Below are 17,620 nucleotides of genomic sequence, written 5' to 3'. Positions count from 1 at the left end.
TGGGAATGTGGAAGTAGGCATCCTCCAAATCCAACGACGATAGGAAGTCTCCTTCCTCCAGCTGACCCAGGACGTGCTGGAGGGTGACCATCCGGAACTTCTGCGCCTTGATGAACTTGTTCAGGCGTCGCAGGTCCAGGATGGGGCGCCATCCTCCCGTCTTCTTCTTCACGAGGAAGTAACGCGAGTAGACTCCGGAGCCCCGAAGCCTCTTTGGGACGAGTTCGATGGCGCCCTTTCTGAGCATCGCCTTTACCTCCAGGAGAAGTTGAGGGACGTGAAGTTCTTTCCTGGCCACGGGGGGGACGCGCGGGCACCTTCTTTGAAACTCGAGCGCGTGGCCCCGGGCCAGGGCGTCCAGCACCCAACGGTCGGTGGAGATGGACTCCCACACGCTGACGAAGCCCGCCAGCCGGCCTCCCACCGGGGTGCTTCGGTGGGGGCCCGACCCCACGGCCGGTTCAATCCTGCTTGGACGCGGCCTTGCCGCCTTGGCCTCCTTGGCGACGACGGCGGGGTCCGCCAGACTTGCCTCGTCCTCTGTAGGCCTCTTGCGACGACGAGCGGGCCGCTTGACGGTAGGAAGCGAAACCGCCGCCGGAACCTTTGGAGGCGCCCTTGCCTCCGCCGCTCCGAAAGGGCGTCCGCCGTTGCTGCAGTACTCCAAGGGCCCGGGCCGTCTCAGTATCCGCCTTGATGGCCTGAAGGGAATCGTCCACTGTCTTCCCAAACAGGTTGTTCCCGTCGAAGGGCATGTCCAGGACCCTGGTCTGGACGTCCTGCCGAAAGTCCGTAGCCTTGAGCCATCCGCGACGTCGAAGGCAAACGCCGTTGCCCATCTGGCGGAACCCAGTGTCGGCGATGTCCGTCGCCACGGTGATGGCGTGGTCCGAGGCCACCTCACCTTCCTGCAGGATCTCAAGGGCCTCCGCCCTCTTGTCGTCCGGCAGAAAATCCAGCAGGGGAGCTATCTTGTACCAGAGTTCCCTGTCGTAGCGGGCCACGATAGCCAAGGCGTTGGCCGCTTTAATCGTCGTCGCCGCCGACGAGATGACTCTGCGTCCCATGGCATCCAATTTCTTTCCCTCGCCGTCCGGCGGGGAAGTCGACGTGGAGGCCGCACCCCCCCCCGCTTTCTTCCTGGCTGCCGCGGAGACGACGGAGTCCGGGGTAGGCTGCGCCCGGAGGCATAGGGGGGCCGAGTCCGGGACCCGGTACTTTTTCTCGTACCGGTCTCTTTTCGCTGGCGTCGTGGAAGGGTTCTTGAGGAGGGAAAGGCCCTCATCCCAAATGTCGTCCAACAGAGGCACTGCGAGGACCGTCTTCCTCTTGGTCTCGCGCCGTTGGTAAAGGAAGCCTTCCTTTTTCTTCTCCTCAGGGCAGAGTTGGAAAAGCTCGGATGCCCTGGCGATCATTGAGTGGAACGATCCAATCTCGTCGGGCGGAGAAGCCCTGGTGGGAGGCGACGACGGAAAATCCTCGTCGTATGCCTCGTCGTCCGTACCAGTCGCTGCCGTGTCAGTCCCCGTATCATCCCCTCGGGTGGACGGGGAGGAGGGCTGGACGGGGCGCGACGGTTGAAAAGGAGGCGGTGGATGAATCCTTCTTTTCTTGGTAGGGGGAACACCAGAAGGTCCCGGTTCTGGATCCCCCGACGGGAGAGGTTCCTCCGTCGGTAACGGTAGTCTCGTCCTTATCTCGGAGCATAAGGACTGTATAGCCAACAAAATGGCCACTGAGTTGTCTTGCGGCGCTGGCAGAGGGGAATCCGACGGGCGAGCAGGGGCCCCGTCGGTATCCTCGACGTCGTCACCTGCGTCGGGGCCCATTCCGACGGGCTGGTCTTGTTCCACGCCTAGGCCGTGGCTTAAGACCTCGATCAGTTCCTCTTCTGAGGTTGAGGCCGAATCTACGACGACGCCCTGCCCCCCCTTCTTCCCCACGGAGGGTTTCACGGGGGTCCTATCGATGGGCACGAAAGAAGACTCCCTCCGAGGAGGCAGGGAGATTCTGGGCCCTGAGGCCGCCACCACTGGTGCAGCCTCCACAGGCTGGGCCAGGGCCGCCGCGACCGTTTCGATAGAGGGCTTGGTTGAATGGATCAAGGCCTTCACCACCTTAGGTGCGCTCACCGCCTTATCCTTGAGGGAGGGGGCACTGCCACGCTCCTCCTCTGCCTTAGAGCTCGACCGGGGTCTCTCCAGGAGCTTCGCCGGGTGCTCGGCCTTCCTCTTACCCGACCCAGAGCGTTGGCTCGTGGTTGATGGTGCCGGGGAGGGTGCGCCCTGCCTGGCGCCCGTAGAGCCCGACCGTTCGGCGCTCCCGGTGCCAGCGGACTCGCGGTGCTTGGCCTTATGTTGGGCCCCCGTCGCCGGGGCGCCCTCAAAGGTCTTAGAAGACCGCTCAGATTTCTTCTTCTTCTCGCCAGACGGGCTCTTACCCTCCAGCCAGCTGGCGAGACGTTGATGGCGGTCCTTCATGGTCCGTTCCGACATGTTGCCGCAAAACGCACAGTCCTTCTCCACGTGCGTCTTGTCCCCATGAAGGCAGTAAAGGCAGAAAGAGTGTTCGTCCTCCTTGAAGACGTTCTGCAGCTGGCATCCAGGGCAGGCCCTGAACAGCTTTCCGGGCGTCGAGCTTCCCTTCTCCTGGGCCATCTCCGAGACCGGGCCTGAGAAGCTTCTGGAGTCCTCCGAAGTGTAGCTCGACGAAATCTTCACCCTTGAGGGGCACAGATGAATCCGACACGGGTCCCCGTTGATCGGATGTAGGATCGGTGGAGCTTGAGGCTCTTTTGACCGAAGGAATCGAAGTTTTTGTGAAAAAGCGCGAAAAAATAGCACTAACGCTCGAGAGCAATAGCACGAGGATCCCAACACATGAACGTGCGGTAAAAATCTGAAGATGGCTGCCAGAGGCGGTGCTTAGGTAGAGGGCAGTCATTGGCTGTGGTCAGTATGACGCAGAGACCAGTGATTGGTTATTACTACGAAAGACAGATCAGAAACGAAACTGATACTGGTTTTTTCTTTACCGAGGATTCCCAGCCTGACGACGGGGAATATTCATGAGCATGTGAATCCATGCCAGACCCCATGCTGGAGAATTGAGACTTATGAAAAATACAAAATCATCGAAGTGCTCATCCATAAACTCCTCCTTTTCTATCAAACTCTATCCTTCACCGAAGGCTATCACTGTTTTCCATCATCTTCCCTCATCTGTCCCATGAAGAACCACCCTTTCCTCTCTAACCACTGCTGCTTCTAACTCCAGGTGGATAATCTGCCTTTCTTCATGAAACTGCTGGAGCAATTGGCCCTGTCCCAATTCAACTCACACTGAACTTGTTGGCAGTCTCCACGACCATCAATCTGGATCTCGAGCATCCAGAGGCACGGAAACTGCTCTTCTGAATACCCGTGAAGAACTGCTCACATCCCTAGATTCCAACTCCCCTACCGTCCTCATCCTTCTTGATCCCTCCTCTGCATTTCACACAGTCAACCACTCCATCCTCATACGAGGGCTCCATGACGCACTTGGTATCTCAGAGCAGGCACTGGACTGGCCATACACTCTTCCCAAGTCCTCCCTTCCTCCCTCCTTCACTCCGGAACAAGTCGCTCTGGTGTCTACAAGAAATAAAAATGTCTTGCCTCCTATCATCACCTTGACACTTGGCTCCTCTTGGGGGTTTGGTGTCAACGATCGTACTGAACACATCAGGTCACTCTGTGGGGTTGCCCTATTGTGGATATAAATTCCTCCCTGCACCTGTGAAAGGATTTCCTCCTACAAGTCACACGCCCCAATTTGGGTGCAGGTGCTTGATGAACTCCTGTAGTCCTATTCCATAGTGGTAACATAGCCTGCTGTGTATGTGCTTGATGTGTTTGTACCCATTCTGCTTGCATGGGTACTTGCTGCAATTGCCCTTGTGGTGATTGCATTTGTAATTCCGTTTGCTGCAGTTCACCGCATTAGTCTGAACCTGCTTGTGATCTTGGGCAAAATATTCCTGTAGGTCTGTATTATATTGCGGAGCATAGCCAATTCCTCCCTCTTCGAGCTTGCCGATTTTGCTGCATACCTCCTCTGTTTCTACATGTTCTAGCTGTGTCCTACTCTTCCACAATTCCAACACTGTTGCGGTTGTCTGCCACTAAATCCTCCTTTTCTCAGAGGATTTTGAAATCCACCTTGTCGTCGTCCTCTCTGCCCATTTCCTCTTGGCCAAAAATGTTACCCACTCTGATCTGTGCGATAACCTATGTTATTTTGGTGCACTGATTGAACTCCTGCATCACCCCCACCTACATTACTTGTCAATACCGCTCCCTCGACGGCTATTTTTGACAACTTCTCCTGGACTAACTTTGCTTCCTATTCTCGGCTTTCTTCCTATTCTTATCCTGCATATAAATCGGCAGTGAAGCACAATCATCAATTGTATTTCTGGCCATGGCTTTGCTTCCATTCCCACCAGTTTCTTCAATTGCCATTGCACTGGCTCAGGCAATCCCTTGCACAACATGTGGGGAAATAATGCTACCGTTTCATCCCACTGTTCACACGTCTCAAAGCACCATTTCCCTGAATACAAGTAACAGGGTCTTCATCCACCCCCATTTTCCTAGCCATAATCGCACCCATGTCTGATGTATTGGAGGTATTGCACTGAGCGCCCACCATACGTCTGCAATTATTAAATGGCGTTCCATCGTGTATCGTGTTTTGTGCAGACACACCTGCGCATCCTGCTGGTTTCCAAATGTCGTCATCTCTCTCCCCTATGATAGCTGCTAGCAAGCCTTTTAAATCACCTATGGCTAACATCATGCCTGATGTCTTTCTCTCTAGCTCATAAATTGTCTTCATCCAATTGTTTCCATGGTATATATTGTGGTCATCCTCCCCACTTTCTCCAATAATGGGCATAGTGAAAATCTTTGTGCATTAAATCATACCTGCCTAGGCTTCTTGTTTTCCAGACAGGGCTAGACTCGCCAGTTTGTCTCCGTCCTGGTAGTGCACTTACTATGCTTGCATAAGGCAGGGATACATCCCGTGCACCGCGCGAGTGTGCTTGCGGTCCCTCAGTGTATGGCGTCGATTCTGGTATTCTTTCTTTGGGGGGGGTGGAGGGGTCTTCTAAATATGTCAATTTTACCCCTTTTTCTACTCCATTCTTTTAAAATCTGCATCCACTCTCCCTTCACACTCTTTCGTTTTCTTCCCTCTTCATCGTTATACTTTTCCCCATCATAATCTAGTATGCTTAAAGACAGCGTTCTATGCTCATCTGTTAAGATTTATCTGACCTACCTCCAGATTCCCTTGATAGAGATCCTATGTTCTCTTGGGTTTTATACCCTTCTTTATCCCTCATTTGCCTATATAAATCTCCCCCCCACCTCAAGTGTTTTCTCTACGCCTTCCGTGTCTCACACATCAGCCCATGATGGTATTCTTGGTACCCCTTGCAGCTCCCTGCGGGGTTGTTGATATTGCCTCTTTCTCAAGTCATTCTGCTTCGATCAGCATTAGGCTTCTATGACAGATAATCTATCTTGTCATCTTTTAGTCCCTGTACTTTTGTTAATTTCTTCCCCTCTTCTCCCTTAATTCATCTTCCCTTCATCTTTTCAACCTACGTTCTTGCATTCTTTGCCCTACCTCCTCTCGTCTCTTCTAGGCTCTCCTTTTCTTTCCTTGTACCTTCTTTGTTCTTCCCTTGCATTCTCCTTTTTCTTCTTCAGATGCTCTCCTTCCTTTTCTCCGCTCTTCTCTTTCTCAAAACCCATAAATGCCCTCATCATCCAGCTGGAGTAATCTGTCCTATCCATTTATTCTGTACTATTGTTATTCCCTTAGCTTTGGCCTTTATTTCCTTCTGCTTCTTCCTCCATCTCCATCTGTTTATCTCAACTGTCCTTCCTCCCATCACGCAGATTACTTTCACTGCATGTCGAGATATATTTGCGTTCTCTACTTCAGCACTCTTCCGCATTGTCCTTACGGTTATAAGCAGGTGGATCATATGGCAGATTAACGTACCCAGACGCTGCTTTCAATTCCTTTAAAGGATGCAAACCATTCTCTATATCTACGCTCATGTTTTCAGGAGGGGGGAAGAGGAGACAAAAGGCGTTTTATCCTCCCCTTTATGCTGAATAATAATCCACTCCTCCTCCACTGGATCTCCTTTCTCACTCTGGCACATCTTCCATAGCTCTAAAACAGCCAACCTTTTCTGCAACTTCTTTCCCTTATATGTAGCATGCAAGTACGTGGTTATATGTCGCAGTACAGTTTGACAACAAACCCTCTTGAGGCCACGGCATGAAGAGTCTTTTAAATCGTGCCTTAGACCCATTATGAATGAGATTTCCTCATCTTAGCTGTGTATCTTGGCAATATCCTGCATAAGTGTAGAAGAGGAGTATCTCCCCATGATGACAAGTCAATCAACTGTTTGTACTTACCCGATGTTTTAGTCTTCTCTTTATGTTATCAAATATACCACACTGAACCATTTGCGCAAGCACCATCAATTGCTGCTCGATTATCCGAAAATCAAAATATTGTATCCACTTTTAAAACTCTAGACAACAATGTTTTTTGTTCCTTCGTTTACACTTTCTATCAATTTTTATCTAGATCTATCATTGATATTTTAAGAGTCTTCATTTGTTGATTTTTATCCATCTGATGGTTATCAATCTCTAAATCAAAAGATCTTCCTTTTATTTTACTATAGTTTTATATCTACTAGTTTAAACACAACAAAAGCTTTATACTAACAATTATAACCCCACACATGTGCACTAACAAAATTTCCCCTGCATACGCCTTCCTTTACTCTCTTTTGTAAATGTATCTCATTTTTGCCCCATTTTGGATCTCGTTACGCACTCTTCTTGTTGGCTTTGCCTCAGGAATTCTTAACACCCCTATTTGGAGTCTTTTTAGTGCATATCCTGCAGTCCCCTTGGAACCGGAAATCAAGGCATCTACTTCTCTTTATAATCCCCAAAGAATACTGTTACTTTTATACATCATTTAAAACACAATCCCTCCCCCTATTTTTGCAATTTTCAATGTTCTACTTATATCTGTAGCTTAGCCCGAGTCCCCCAGCATCGACTCTTCCTCAACGGACCAGTTTCCCTTCCATCCACGAGGCCCCTGCGGGGATCAGACAGGTATTTCGTCAAAGGGGGGGACCTGCCAACCGTATTTTTTACACGTGTATGGTTACGTGCCGTTTTCCATAGGAAGCTCTGCGGTCTTCTGGATAATGGCGGGAGCAGCCTAAAGTCTAGGGATCTGAGTCTAGGTCGACTAGAACTCAACCATCCGCACAACTACCACCATGTGCGCTAGCATCTTGAAGCTTCTCCTGTGCTAGATGGAATTACCAATAAAGATCTGACCAAATAACCGGACAAACTCAAGGAACAGGGCAACGTACTACTGTATCAGTTTAATAAATCCGGGTCAACTGGCAAACAGACTGATATGCATGTGCGCATGCACAAACACACACACACACACATACACATACAAACTACATGGCAAACCATAAAACTTATTAGCGGGAGGGATTGGTTAGGGGACCATATCTACTTATAGAATATATATGGGTTAATACTTCATTGGCTGTCTCTGATCTGTAAAACCACCCTCGAACTATCTGTAAATACGTACAATACTGATTATATGGATTGGTCTATGCAACATTGTATAGCAGGTTGCCCCATAGACCTACTGATTCATTGGCATTCCTACCCAACCTTGGCCTTTCGGCTCAGCTAGCAGCAAGTATGGAAACAGAAACCCAGGTGATTGGATTACATCAGATCACTCCCTACTTTTCTACTTTTCCAATTAGTCCATCATCTCTCATCAGACAGGGCATGAGCCAATGTTTCCCGTCTGTAGTTGACTTGTAGCCTGTTCTAGAACAGGCAAGTAAAAGCACATCACCATCTTCATCCGAGGCTTAATGAATAGCCCTGGTTTCGACTTTTGAGTCACATGTGAAGAGACGACGAATGTGTCCCTGTCAGCCTCTGATTTACTGCTACTTGATTTAATTATACTAGGTGTCATTGCTCCTCTTCGCATCTAGAGACTTGCTCACTCTTCCCTGTATACACTTTTAATCGTCTAATACTTGGCTCTTGCAAAAGTTTTTCTCCTTTAATTTAAGATAAGAATGTCCCATCATGGCTTATCCGTCTGCCCCTCTTTGTGCTTTGCAGCTATTCCTTAAAAATAGCATCCTTGATCCCAAGCCAACATTGACTCCCTGTGTTTTGTACACAAAGCTGTTCTTCCAGCGTCTACCCTGATCGGCTTCTGAGGTAGTTGAACTGTATATGTACACAAACCATCGTCCATTTTCCAACTATGGTCACCCTTGCAACTTTATATATTCCTCTATAGCAAGCTTCTTTGCATCTTTTCTACCTTACGTTAGTGTGTGTTTACAGTTATTGGTCAGCAAGTTACTTTGTCTTCAGTATTACTTCCTTGATTCAGTTACATAGTCACCAAGTATTTGTTTCAGCATGGTTTTGTACATCGTCTCCATTTCACTCAGCGCTCCATGATGTCCAATGGTGCATGCCGACTCGTTCCATATGGCACCCTTCCACTCAGTGCAAGAGTACAATCCATACGGTTGTCTGAGTGCATACCGTCTCTCATACACTAAATTAGGTCTCACACAGGGCCATTCTCCTGCTGTTGCAGTATGACGGCAGTCAGGAGTTACGGAAAATGCGTCCACCTGCCACTCTACATACTTCCAACATTAATAAGAAGCAGCTACAGACCTGCAGAAGAGGGAGCAGAGTAGTTTAACTTGTGTACCATGTATTAGATGAAAATACTTCATTTTTTAATCAAGACAAATGACCAGGAGGCTACTCTTCCAAAATTAAAATAATATTACATTTGATGTTCCGACAGATGTATACATTTACTGCCCCACTTCCCAAAATAGGGCAAAGACCAGAGTTGGTGCACGCCCATGGAATTTGTCCACTGAAATATTCTTACATCCCACCTTACGGGCAGGTCAGAGTGCCACATCCATAGAAGCACAGCAAGGAGATTTAAACAAGCACATCTCCATTCAGCTCCACTGCTTTTTAATGAAAAAAAAACGATTTTCACATGCAATGCACTACATGTTACAGGTAGAAGGGTTTTTCCATCTTGCTTTTCTCAACTCCACGATAATATTCATGGTGAATGGTAAACCTGCCCTAATGCTCGAAATATCAAGGATATCCAAAGCCGCCCCCCCCCCCCAGGGCACAGACATCGCAAAGTGTGTGAAACTTCCATGGTTGTTTGCTGCAACCTTGAGCAAAGTCAGTATTGGGTTGGTAAAAAAGTATGTATAAAACAGCACTGCTCTATAAGACAAAGGCAATTTCTGCCTATGGGGCAAAAGGCAAGCTTACCAGCTAATTTGCATACCTGCTGTGATGCCGCATTGCTCCGATGGGGAGGTGAAATTCCAGTGATGGCCACTAGGTGGTACCATGCATTTGTGGCTTTTAGCTTTAAATGACACATTGTTACAATTTAAACCATCCAACAAAAGCTTGTGCTAGGGATGAAACGAAAGTACAGAAACACTGTGTGCAGAGCTACACTCCCAAATACTCATTCCCACAAAGATATCCCAGAGAACGTACGGGGTAAAGCGCAGATATACTTAAGTAAACATGCAATCACAGTTTGTAAGATTCCCACCCCCACCCCACAAGTTACACAAAAACTGGTTCATGCATTAATATGTGCATTCGAAGTAATCAAATACCAACTCGAAGCACATTGTGATGAAGATTAGGAAACTAGGAGTGATACAGACACCAGCACTAAACAGTCAGGGCTCCGTGAGTCCATACCATCCTACAAGACCTCCCACTTACCATTCGCAGATGCAAGCTCCTTGACTGAATTTATGTTGCTTGCATGTCTCTGGCCAGGGTGCATTTCCTCAAGTGGTTCTGCACCAGACGCCTGGTGCCTTGCTGTAGGGGGTGGTTTAGTTGTTAAGTCCTCTGTACAACCATCCCATGAATAATTGTTCACTAGATCTTCTGCAGGCAAGATTTGGATGCGCCCTCCCTTCTCGGTCAGACTGAAGGGACAGGGTCGCGTGCAGGCCTTCTTACTTACAGCTTTTCCCTGCAGAAAAAATAAATGGCACACCATCACATCCTAACCTGAAGTTTACAGTGTCTGAGCTCCAACAGCCTGGACACCGCTTCCCGTTACAATACACGGAAAAACTTTGGGAGTGGCAACTTTCTCCAAGTCGTGGTGCTATATAGTGCCAGGTGAGAGACTGCACAATTCTGTGTAAGAGGCTCAAATTAGCAGTGTGCACAAGATGGCAAAATAGATTCTATATTAAAAATTGGTACAGGCATAGGAAAAGAAAGCCTACTGAAAAACAGCAGCAGGAACCGGAGTGTGGATCATAGATCCAGGGAAATGTGGGAAAAGCAGGCAGAGAGCAAAGGATGATGCTATTACAAGTCAGTAAAGGGTGTCTGTGTGTCAAGGACTCACCATAACAGGAAGTATGCAAGTAGAAACTGTTAGATTCCAATGCATTTCTTAGCCATTCGATGAAACTGGAGGTTGACAGGAGTGAGGTGGCAAAAGAATTATGCTCAATTGATGGTGCTTTGAAAATAATTAGTAACTGTAAAATTCTACTTTACTCCGTTAGGGAGTTTAACACAAGTTGTTGTCTGTGACAGAACTTGGGAAAGCCCAGCTTAGGTGAACAGTTAGTTTATGCCTGAAACACACCAAGGTTTGGTAGAATGGCGAACGCCAGGCTCATTCTACGGAAGGAGGGCTGTAGTGAGGTACAAAGAAATCTAGCATACATACCCTTAGTCCAAGGTAACACTAACACGTATGAGTTATATGTAAAAAGACATTTAAAAAGAAAATGCATTATATACACTAAGGCAGAGGTGATAATTCACAAATCAAGTATAACTTTTTGGCCGAATACCGAATAGTTGGCCTAAGTATTCAGCCAGAGCTGAATAGTTATTTTTACAAACATGTACCAAAACATGACAAAATGCCACTTTTTCACACACAAATTGAAAAACACAGATCAGAGGTTTTATAGACTTCTTTACACTGAGCACCATTATCATATGCTCAGCACAGAGTGTTGATAGAGCAAGAGATCCGGAAATAACAAAATTTGCAAATTTCATAATGGTATAACGCCCTTTGACAAAGTCAACCGTTGAACCGAAACCAAAACACATTGCATGCAGCGTTTCCACAACACAAAGTGCAGCATATGCAGTCTTTCCACACCAACATGATCCAATATATTTGGCTATTTTACAACTAAATGACATTGAAACATATGCAGCATTTTACAACAAATTTCAATGTGTACAGCTTATTCCCCCCCCCTTAATCAACACACTGCAATGTATGCTTTCTCCCCCCAAAAACACACAACAATGCATGTGGCCTTCACACAAAAACATATCAGCAAGATTTACACAACAACAAACTTCGATGCATATGGCCGTTCCATAAGAACACTGCAGTGTCTGCAAATAAAGCAGTCAGATAGCTCAGTGAGTTTGTGGCACGATGCTTGAGATTTACCAGGTTACTCACCGTAGTGACCACCTTACTCCTAGTCCATAGTCCCCTTTCCTCCATACTTATGGGACATCTCTCCGTCCTGTGGGACGGACCGGAGCACTTTGTAAAAAGCATCAACATTTTTTTTCCTAAATTTGTCCCTCCTCTCTTTCCTGCGTGGGGCCTGGCACGCGGCCGTAACCCCGCCCACCTTGGCTCCGCCCATCAGTCCTTTTCTATCACAGGGTCAAGACCCATTAGCAATAACAGAGGAACCTTATTAGAGGGGACGGCGGGAAGGCGTATGGAGGAAAGGGGACTATGAGTAAGGTGGTCACTACGGTGAGTAACCTGGTAATACTCCCATGTCCCGTCCCCTTTCCTCACTACTTATGGGAGATTCCCAAGCACTCCTTACAGGAACTATGGGTGGATGGAAATACCCCTTACTGAAAAAGGTTCTTCAGCACAGCCTGGCCGAACTGAGCGTCAGCTCTAGAGCTTATATCGAGGCAGTAATGCTTATAGAAAGCAGATGGGGAGGCCCAAGTAGCCGCTTTAGCGATGGACTCCCAAGGCACATACTTCTGAAAAGCAACCGCAGCTGCCTTGCCTCGCACCTGGTGTGCATGGATACCTTTAGGAGGTTTCAGCCTTTGGACGGTGAAAGATTCTGTGATACAGGCACCAATCCATCTGGAAATGGATGCCTTAGACGCCAGCCTTCCCTGAGGTTTACCGAAGGTCACAAACAGTTGGGAAGAGCTCCGAAGCTCGGAAGCCCTGTCCAGGTAGAACTTAAGAGCTCTTCGGACATCCAGGCATTGTAGAACCCTTTCCGCCTCCGAGGCAGGGTTCAGAAAAAAGACCGGAAGGGAAATCGACTGATTCAGATGGAATTCAGTCACTACCTTTGGTAGGAAAGCTGGGTTCGTCCGAAGGACTACCTTGTCCTTGTGAAAGACCAAGAAAGGATGTTCCACTGACAATGCCTGGAGCTCACTCACTCTCCTCGCTGACGTAACGGCTACCAGAAAGGACACTTTCCAGGACACGTACTTGAGGTCAACTGTAGCCATTGGCTCAAAAGGTTTATGGCACAGCGCCGTCAGGACTACATTTTGGTCCCAAGACTGGTGCAGACTATGAACAGGAGGGTAGATGCGTGTCAAGCCAGAAAATGTCTCATCACCACCGGGTTAGAGAATAAGAACACCGGTCTGTAGAGAGGTAAGCGGAAATCGCTGAGAGATAAGTCCTGCAAGACAGAACATGAACCCCTGACTCTGCTAGGGAGGATACGAAGGACAGCACCGCGTCAATCGTTGCCAGCCTCGGGTCCAATTCTTTCTCCAAACACCAATGACAGAACCTGAGCCATTTACTCTTGTATTGGGATCTGGTCGAGGGTTTCCTGGCTGCCTGGATAATGCGCATGTTATCCGCAGACAAACCGGAATGCTCTAGGGACGTGAACTCAGGCACCATGCCGACAAGTTGAGCGATTGTGGGGATGGGTGCCACATCTGCTGTTCCCCTTGGTGAAGAAGATCGGGAGTTACTGGTAACCTGATCGGCGGACACATTGACAGGTGTTTGAGAACCAAAACCTGGCCGGCCACCATGGAGCTATCAGTAGAAGAGAACAGTTGACAGAGCTCTTCAACTTCCAAATTGCTCGATGAACTAGGGGAAGAGGCGGGAAGGCGTAAGCTCTCATGTTGTGCCATGGAATCTCGAGTGCGTCCCCCCAGAGAGGAGGCTCCCAGCCCCCCTCTGGAGGCGTACTGAGGAAGCTTCTTGTTTACCGCCGTGGCGAAGAGGTCCACCTCCGGTATGCCCCAACGCGAGAAAATCCACAAGAGGATCCCTGCTTTCAACTCCCACTCGTAGCTGACCACTCTCCGCCGGCTGAGGGCATCCGCAGTGACATTCAGCCAGCCTGGGATGTGCACTGCAAGCAGCCAGACCCCATGAAGGACGGCCCACTCCCAAATCTGGATGGACAGGTCCACGAGAAGGGGAGACTTCGTTCCTCCTTGCTTATGTAATACATTGACACTGCATTGTCTGTTCTTATGCGGACCACCTTGTTGACAATGAGAGGTCTGAACGCCTTGAGCGCCAGAAAAAAAGAAAAACGCCAGAAGCTCCAAATGATTTATGTGCAGCAGCTTGTCCTAAGGAGACCAGAGGTCCGAGACCTGAAGAAGATCTAACGTCGCACCCCCCCCGAAAAGGGAGGAGTCTGTCGTGATCGTTAACATGGGGGCTGGGTCCTGGAACCCCGCGCCCACTGACAGGTTGCTGAGAGATGACCACTAGTCCAGGTCCACTCTCATGGAATCATTATCTGCTTGGAATCCGGGTCCACAGCCTGACGCCAGGAACTCCGAAGAGCCATCTGGGTCCGTCTCATTTTGAGATGAGCAAGAGGAAGAGCCAGTACACACGAGGCCATGAGGCCCACAAGCCTCTGGAACCACCAGGCCGACATGCTCTCTGACTGCGCAAATGTCTGACACGTGGCCAACAGATCCGCCATTCTGTCCCCGGTCAGATACACACTATCGTGTTCCAACGAAAACCCAGGAAAGTCAGGTCCTGTGAGACCGTCATGGAGGATTTCCGCCAGTTCACCGACAGCCCAAGATGGAACAGGAGCTGAAGGAGAGACTGGAGGTTGCCCGCTGCTGCCAACGGACAAGGGCTGCGTAGGAGCCGTCGTCCAAATAGGGATACACATGGGATACCCTGGAGACGAAGATAGGCCGCAATCACTGACATCTTCGTGAAGACACGCGGCGCCGAACTGAGGCCAAAAGGAAGCACCCGAAACTGGAAGTGCTCCTCTCCCAAAGAGAAGCAGAGGTATCTCCTGTGTGGATTCCAAATCAGGATATGCATGCACGCATCCTGAAGATCCACCACGCTGAGCCAATCGCCCGTCTGCAAAGAGGAGCGAATCTGGCCGGGCGTGATCATCTTGAATTTCTCTTGGGGTAGGAAAAGATTGAACTGGGAAAGGTCTAGGATGGTGCGCAGGCCAGCCTGGTTGGGTTTGGGCACCGTAAACAGCCGGTAGTAGAAGCCCTCCCCTCGCTCCCCAAGGGAAACGGGTTCCACAGCTCTAAGGTGCAGAAGTTTCTGAACCTCGGCCTTGAGGGAGGGTGTGCCCGACAGCTGAAAAGGAGGGTTAAGGGGTGGGGGAGGGGGTAAAGGTAAGCGGAAGCCCGCTCGAGCGACTGACAAGACCCATCTGTCTTCTGTGATGGCCTGCCACGCCTCCCAATGAGACACAATGCTTCCTCCCACCAGGGTCTCGTGCGAGCGTGGAAAACCCTCATTTGGCAGGTTTATCGGTGGCAGTGCCACCTGAACCTGATGAGGAGGCTGAGGAGAGGGAGAAATACCGCGTACGCTATGGTCTACGGCGGTTTTTCCCCGCAGGAGTATCCACTCTGCGAGATTTGCGGTCGAGGAAGCCCCTAAAACCAGAGGAAGGTCGACCTTGCGACAACGGCCTTTGAGCCTTGAAAGGAGCTTTAACCAGAACAGACAATGATTTAGCCGTCTGAGTGCGGTCATTGGTTTTGGTGAGCTCTACATCTGTAGAAGAGTGAAAAAGCTCCTTACCATCAAAGGGAAGGTCCAGAACCTTGTCTTGCACCTCCTTTGAGAACTTAGTGCCATGCAGCCACGCTTGCCGCGAGGCATCAACCCCCAAGCATCAGACCCCGAGCCGAGGTGTCTATGTGATGAGCCGCAGCCTCCAGGAGATCCTGGGCCAAGACCCTGGCATCGGAAAGGCCTCCTCTGAAATCCTCCAACTTCTCGACCGGAATGTGCTCCTCAAACTCCGATAGAGCTCTCCACATCTGCATGTTAGCTCCCGCCAAAATCAATTCTTCATTGGCCTGCCTGAGCTGTAAGGCCGAATTGGCAAAGATTTTCCTCCCTAGAGAGTCCAGGAGCTTGTCCTCCTTTCCCAAGGCCTGATTAGCCTTCGCTGAGGAGGAGGATGCAGGCCTGGATTGCAATGTAGCCGCAGCCACCACTGTGGAGGAGGGAGGCAGACAAGACGACAAGGCCACTTCTTCCGAAGAATGCAGCCTGTACCCCGCATCAATCTTTTTATTGACAAAATGTCCCGAGTGTGGCTTTTCCCAAACTCCACAGACCTCGGCCAGAACGTCCTTCTGTAAGAACAGGCCGGTACGCTCCAAAGGAGACAAGGGGAATGCCCCAGAAAGTACACCCTCCTGCGGAGCAGGTGCCTCAGGCACCAGAACATCTAAGAAACTCATCATGTCCAGCACCCGGTCATGGAAAGCTCCGATAGAGCGGGGAAGGTCCTCGTTGTCCTGATCGCCTTGAGGGTCATCTGACAGGTCAGGATGCTGCTGAGCTGTGTCAGACACTGCCTTGTCCACTGGGGACAATGGTGGCACCGGCGGAACCACTGTCGGAACGGGTGGAGCCGGAGGCGCAGGTGGACATATCTCCTTGAAAAGCCCTTTGAAATATTCCCTCATTGGGTCAGTGCACATAAGCGTTTGAAATTTACTGAAAAAAAGCGTCCTCGGGAGATTTTTTCGGAACCTGAGGAGGCCTCTCATGAGGTGGACAAATCCAGGGACTTAACGGAGAAGGGTGCCACACCGGCCCCTCCACCGACGAATCCACATAAATCAAGGGAGTCACCCCCGCGGGCAACGAAACATTGTGCGGAAGAGGCATCCGGGCGTTACAATCATAAACCGGCCGGTAAGGATGCGCACAAGTGACCTTAGGTTCACCCGAAGGACCGAACCCTACACCAGGGGCCGTTGGCGTAGTTGTAGGGGTAGTACCTAAAATGGCCGCCGTGGTTGTGGCAGGAACAGACGCCATTTTGTCCTCATCTGGACGTGAGGAAGTGAGGCAGGGGTCCCCGTCGATGGATCAGCGGTCTTAATTTTAGCCTTAACGTAAGGAACCTCGGCAGAGCCGGTACTATGAGGCCTGGAATGTTTCTGCGACATACCAACCACCAACTGAGCCTTCGAAGGAAGGGCCTCGGCACTGCCGGTAAAAGAAGAAACTTTCTTCTTTGCCCCCTCAACAGATCTGGTGTCACCACAAGAGCGGGAACGGTGCACTGTCACCGACAGGGCCTTGCCCGGCCCCTCATAACTGTTGGTATCCTTAACCTATGTACGAGGGACCTCGAACCTAGGCCTGGTAGAAGCCTTTTCGGCACGGGCCTCGAACATCTGTTCGGTAACTTCAAGCCCAGCCAAGACCTCGGGGCGCACCCCGGTTTTGTTTTTGAGGGAAGCCGAAAGAGCGGCCTCAGAGCAAGCTCCGGTACCCCACAACTCAGTAGAACTGGGTCTACAAACAGCCCCCACAGGAGGGGCCTCGGAGCGTACTCCGGTGGGCACAGGCCTCTTACAGAAACCCTCGGAGAAAACTCTGGTAGAATTATTAGGCCCGACAGGCACCCCAGGGCGAACCCCGGTAACAGAGCGATCAACGCCCCTCCCGGCTCGAGAGGAACCCGGAAAGGTATCCCCCGGCCGGGGTGCTCTGAAAAGTAAAGAACTCACCGGGCGTTTTTTCTTCTCATCGATAGGACGCCTGAAAATGCGAAGGAGGGGTCTTTCCGAACACCTCCTCCCACCGCTCCAACCGACGTTGAAGTGCCCGGACCGAAAGGGAGTCACAGTAAAAACAGGAGTCCCAACGGTGTTCCGGACCCAAACACTCCAAAGAGGATGGGGATCCGCCCCTCGCGAAGCGACGGTGACACGATGAACAGTCTGGAAAAATCTAGTTTAAAAGACATAGATAGACCAGTAAACTAACGCTAGCGAGAGCCAGAGAGGGGAAAAAAGGGAAGAAAATCTTCCGAGGATGCAAGTGCGTCCGGCCCGATCGTGCGGAGAAAAGCACTGATGGGCGATGCGAAGCCAAG

General features: G+C 50.0%; 1 protein-coding gene across 2 annotated transcripts in view; it reads right to left on the bottom strand.

Annotated features, from left to right (window-relative positions):
- Nucleotides 1-17,620, bottom strand: part of TROAP (trophinin associated protein) — a 530,766-nt gene that overhangs the window by 464,792 nt on the left and 48,354 nt on the right. For both annotated transcript variants that reach the window (XM_069653825.1, XM_069653826.1), the window contains exon 3: nt 9,957-10,215. In XM_069653825.1, the coding sequence (XP_069509926.1) occupies nt 9,957-10,215 (259 nt within the window). The remainder of the gene's footprint in view (nt 1-9,956; nt 10,216-17,620) is intronic.

This window comes from Ambystoma mexicanum, chromosome 3q, assembly GCF_040938575.1.
Source record: "Ambystoma mexicanum isolate Mex_15411 chromosome 3q, UKY_AmexF1_1, whole genome shotgun sequence".
Lineage (NCBI taxonomy): Eukaryota > Metazoa > Chordata > Amphibia > Caudata > Ambystomatidae > Ambystoma > Ambystoma mexicanum.
This window is presented reverse-complemented; position numbering and strand designations above follow the sequence as displayed.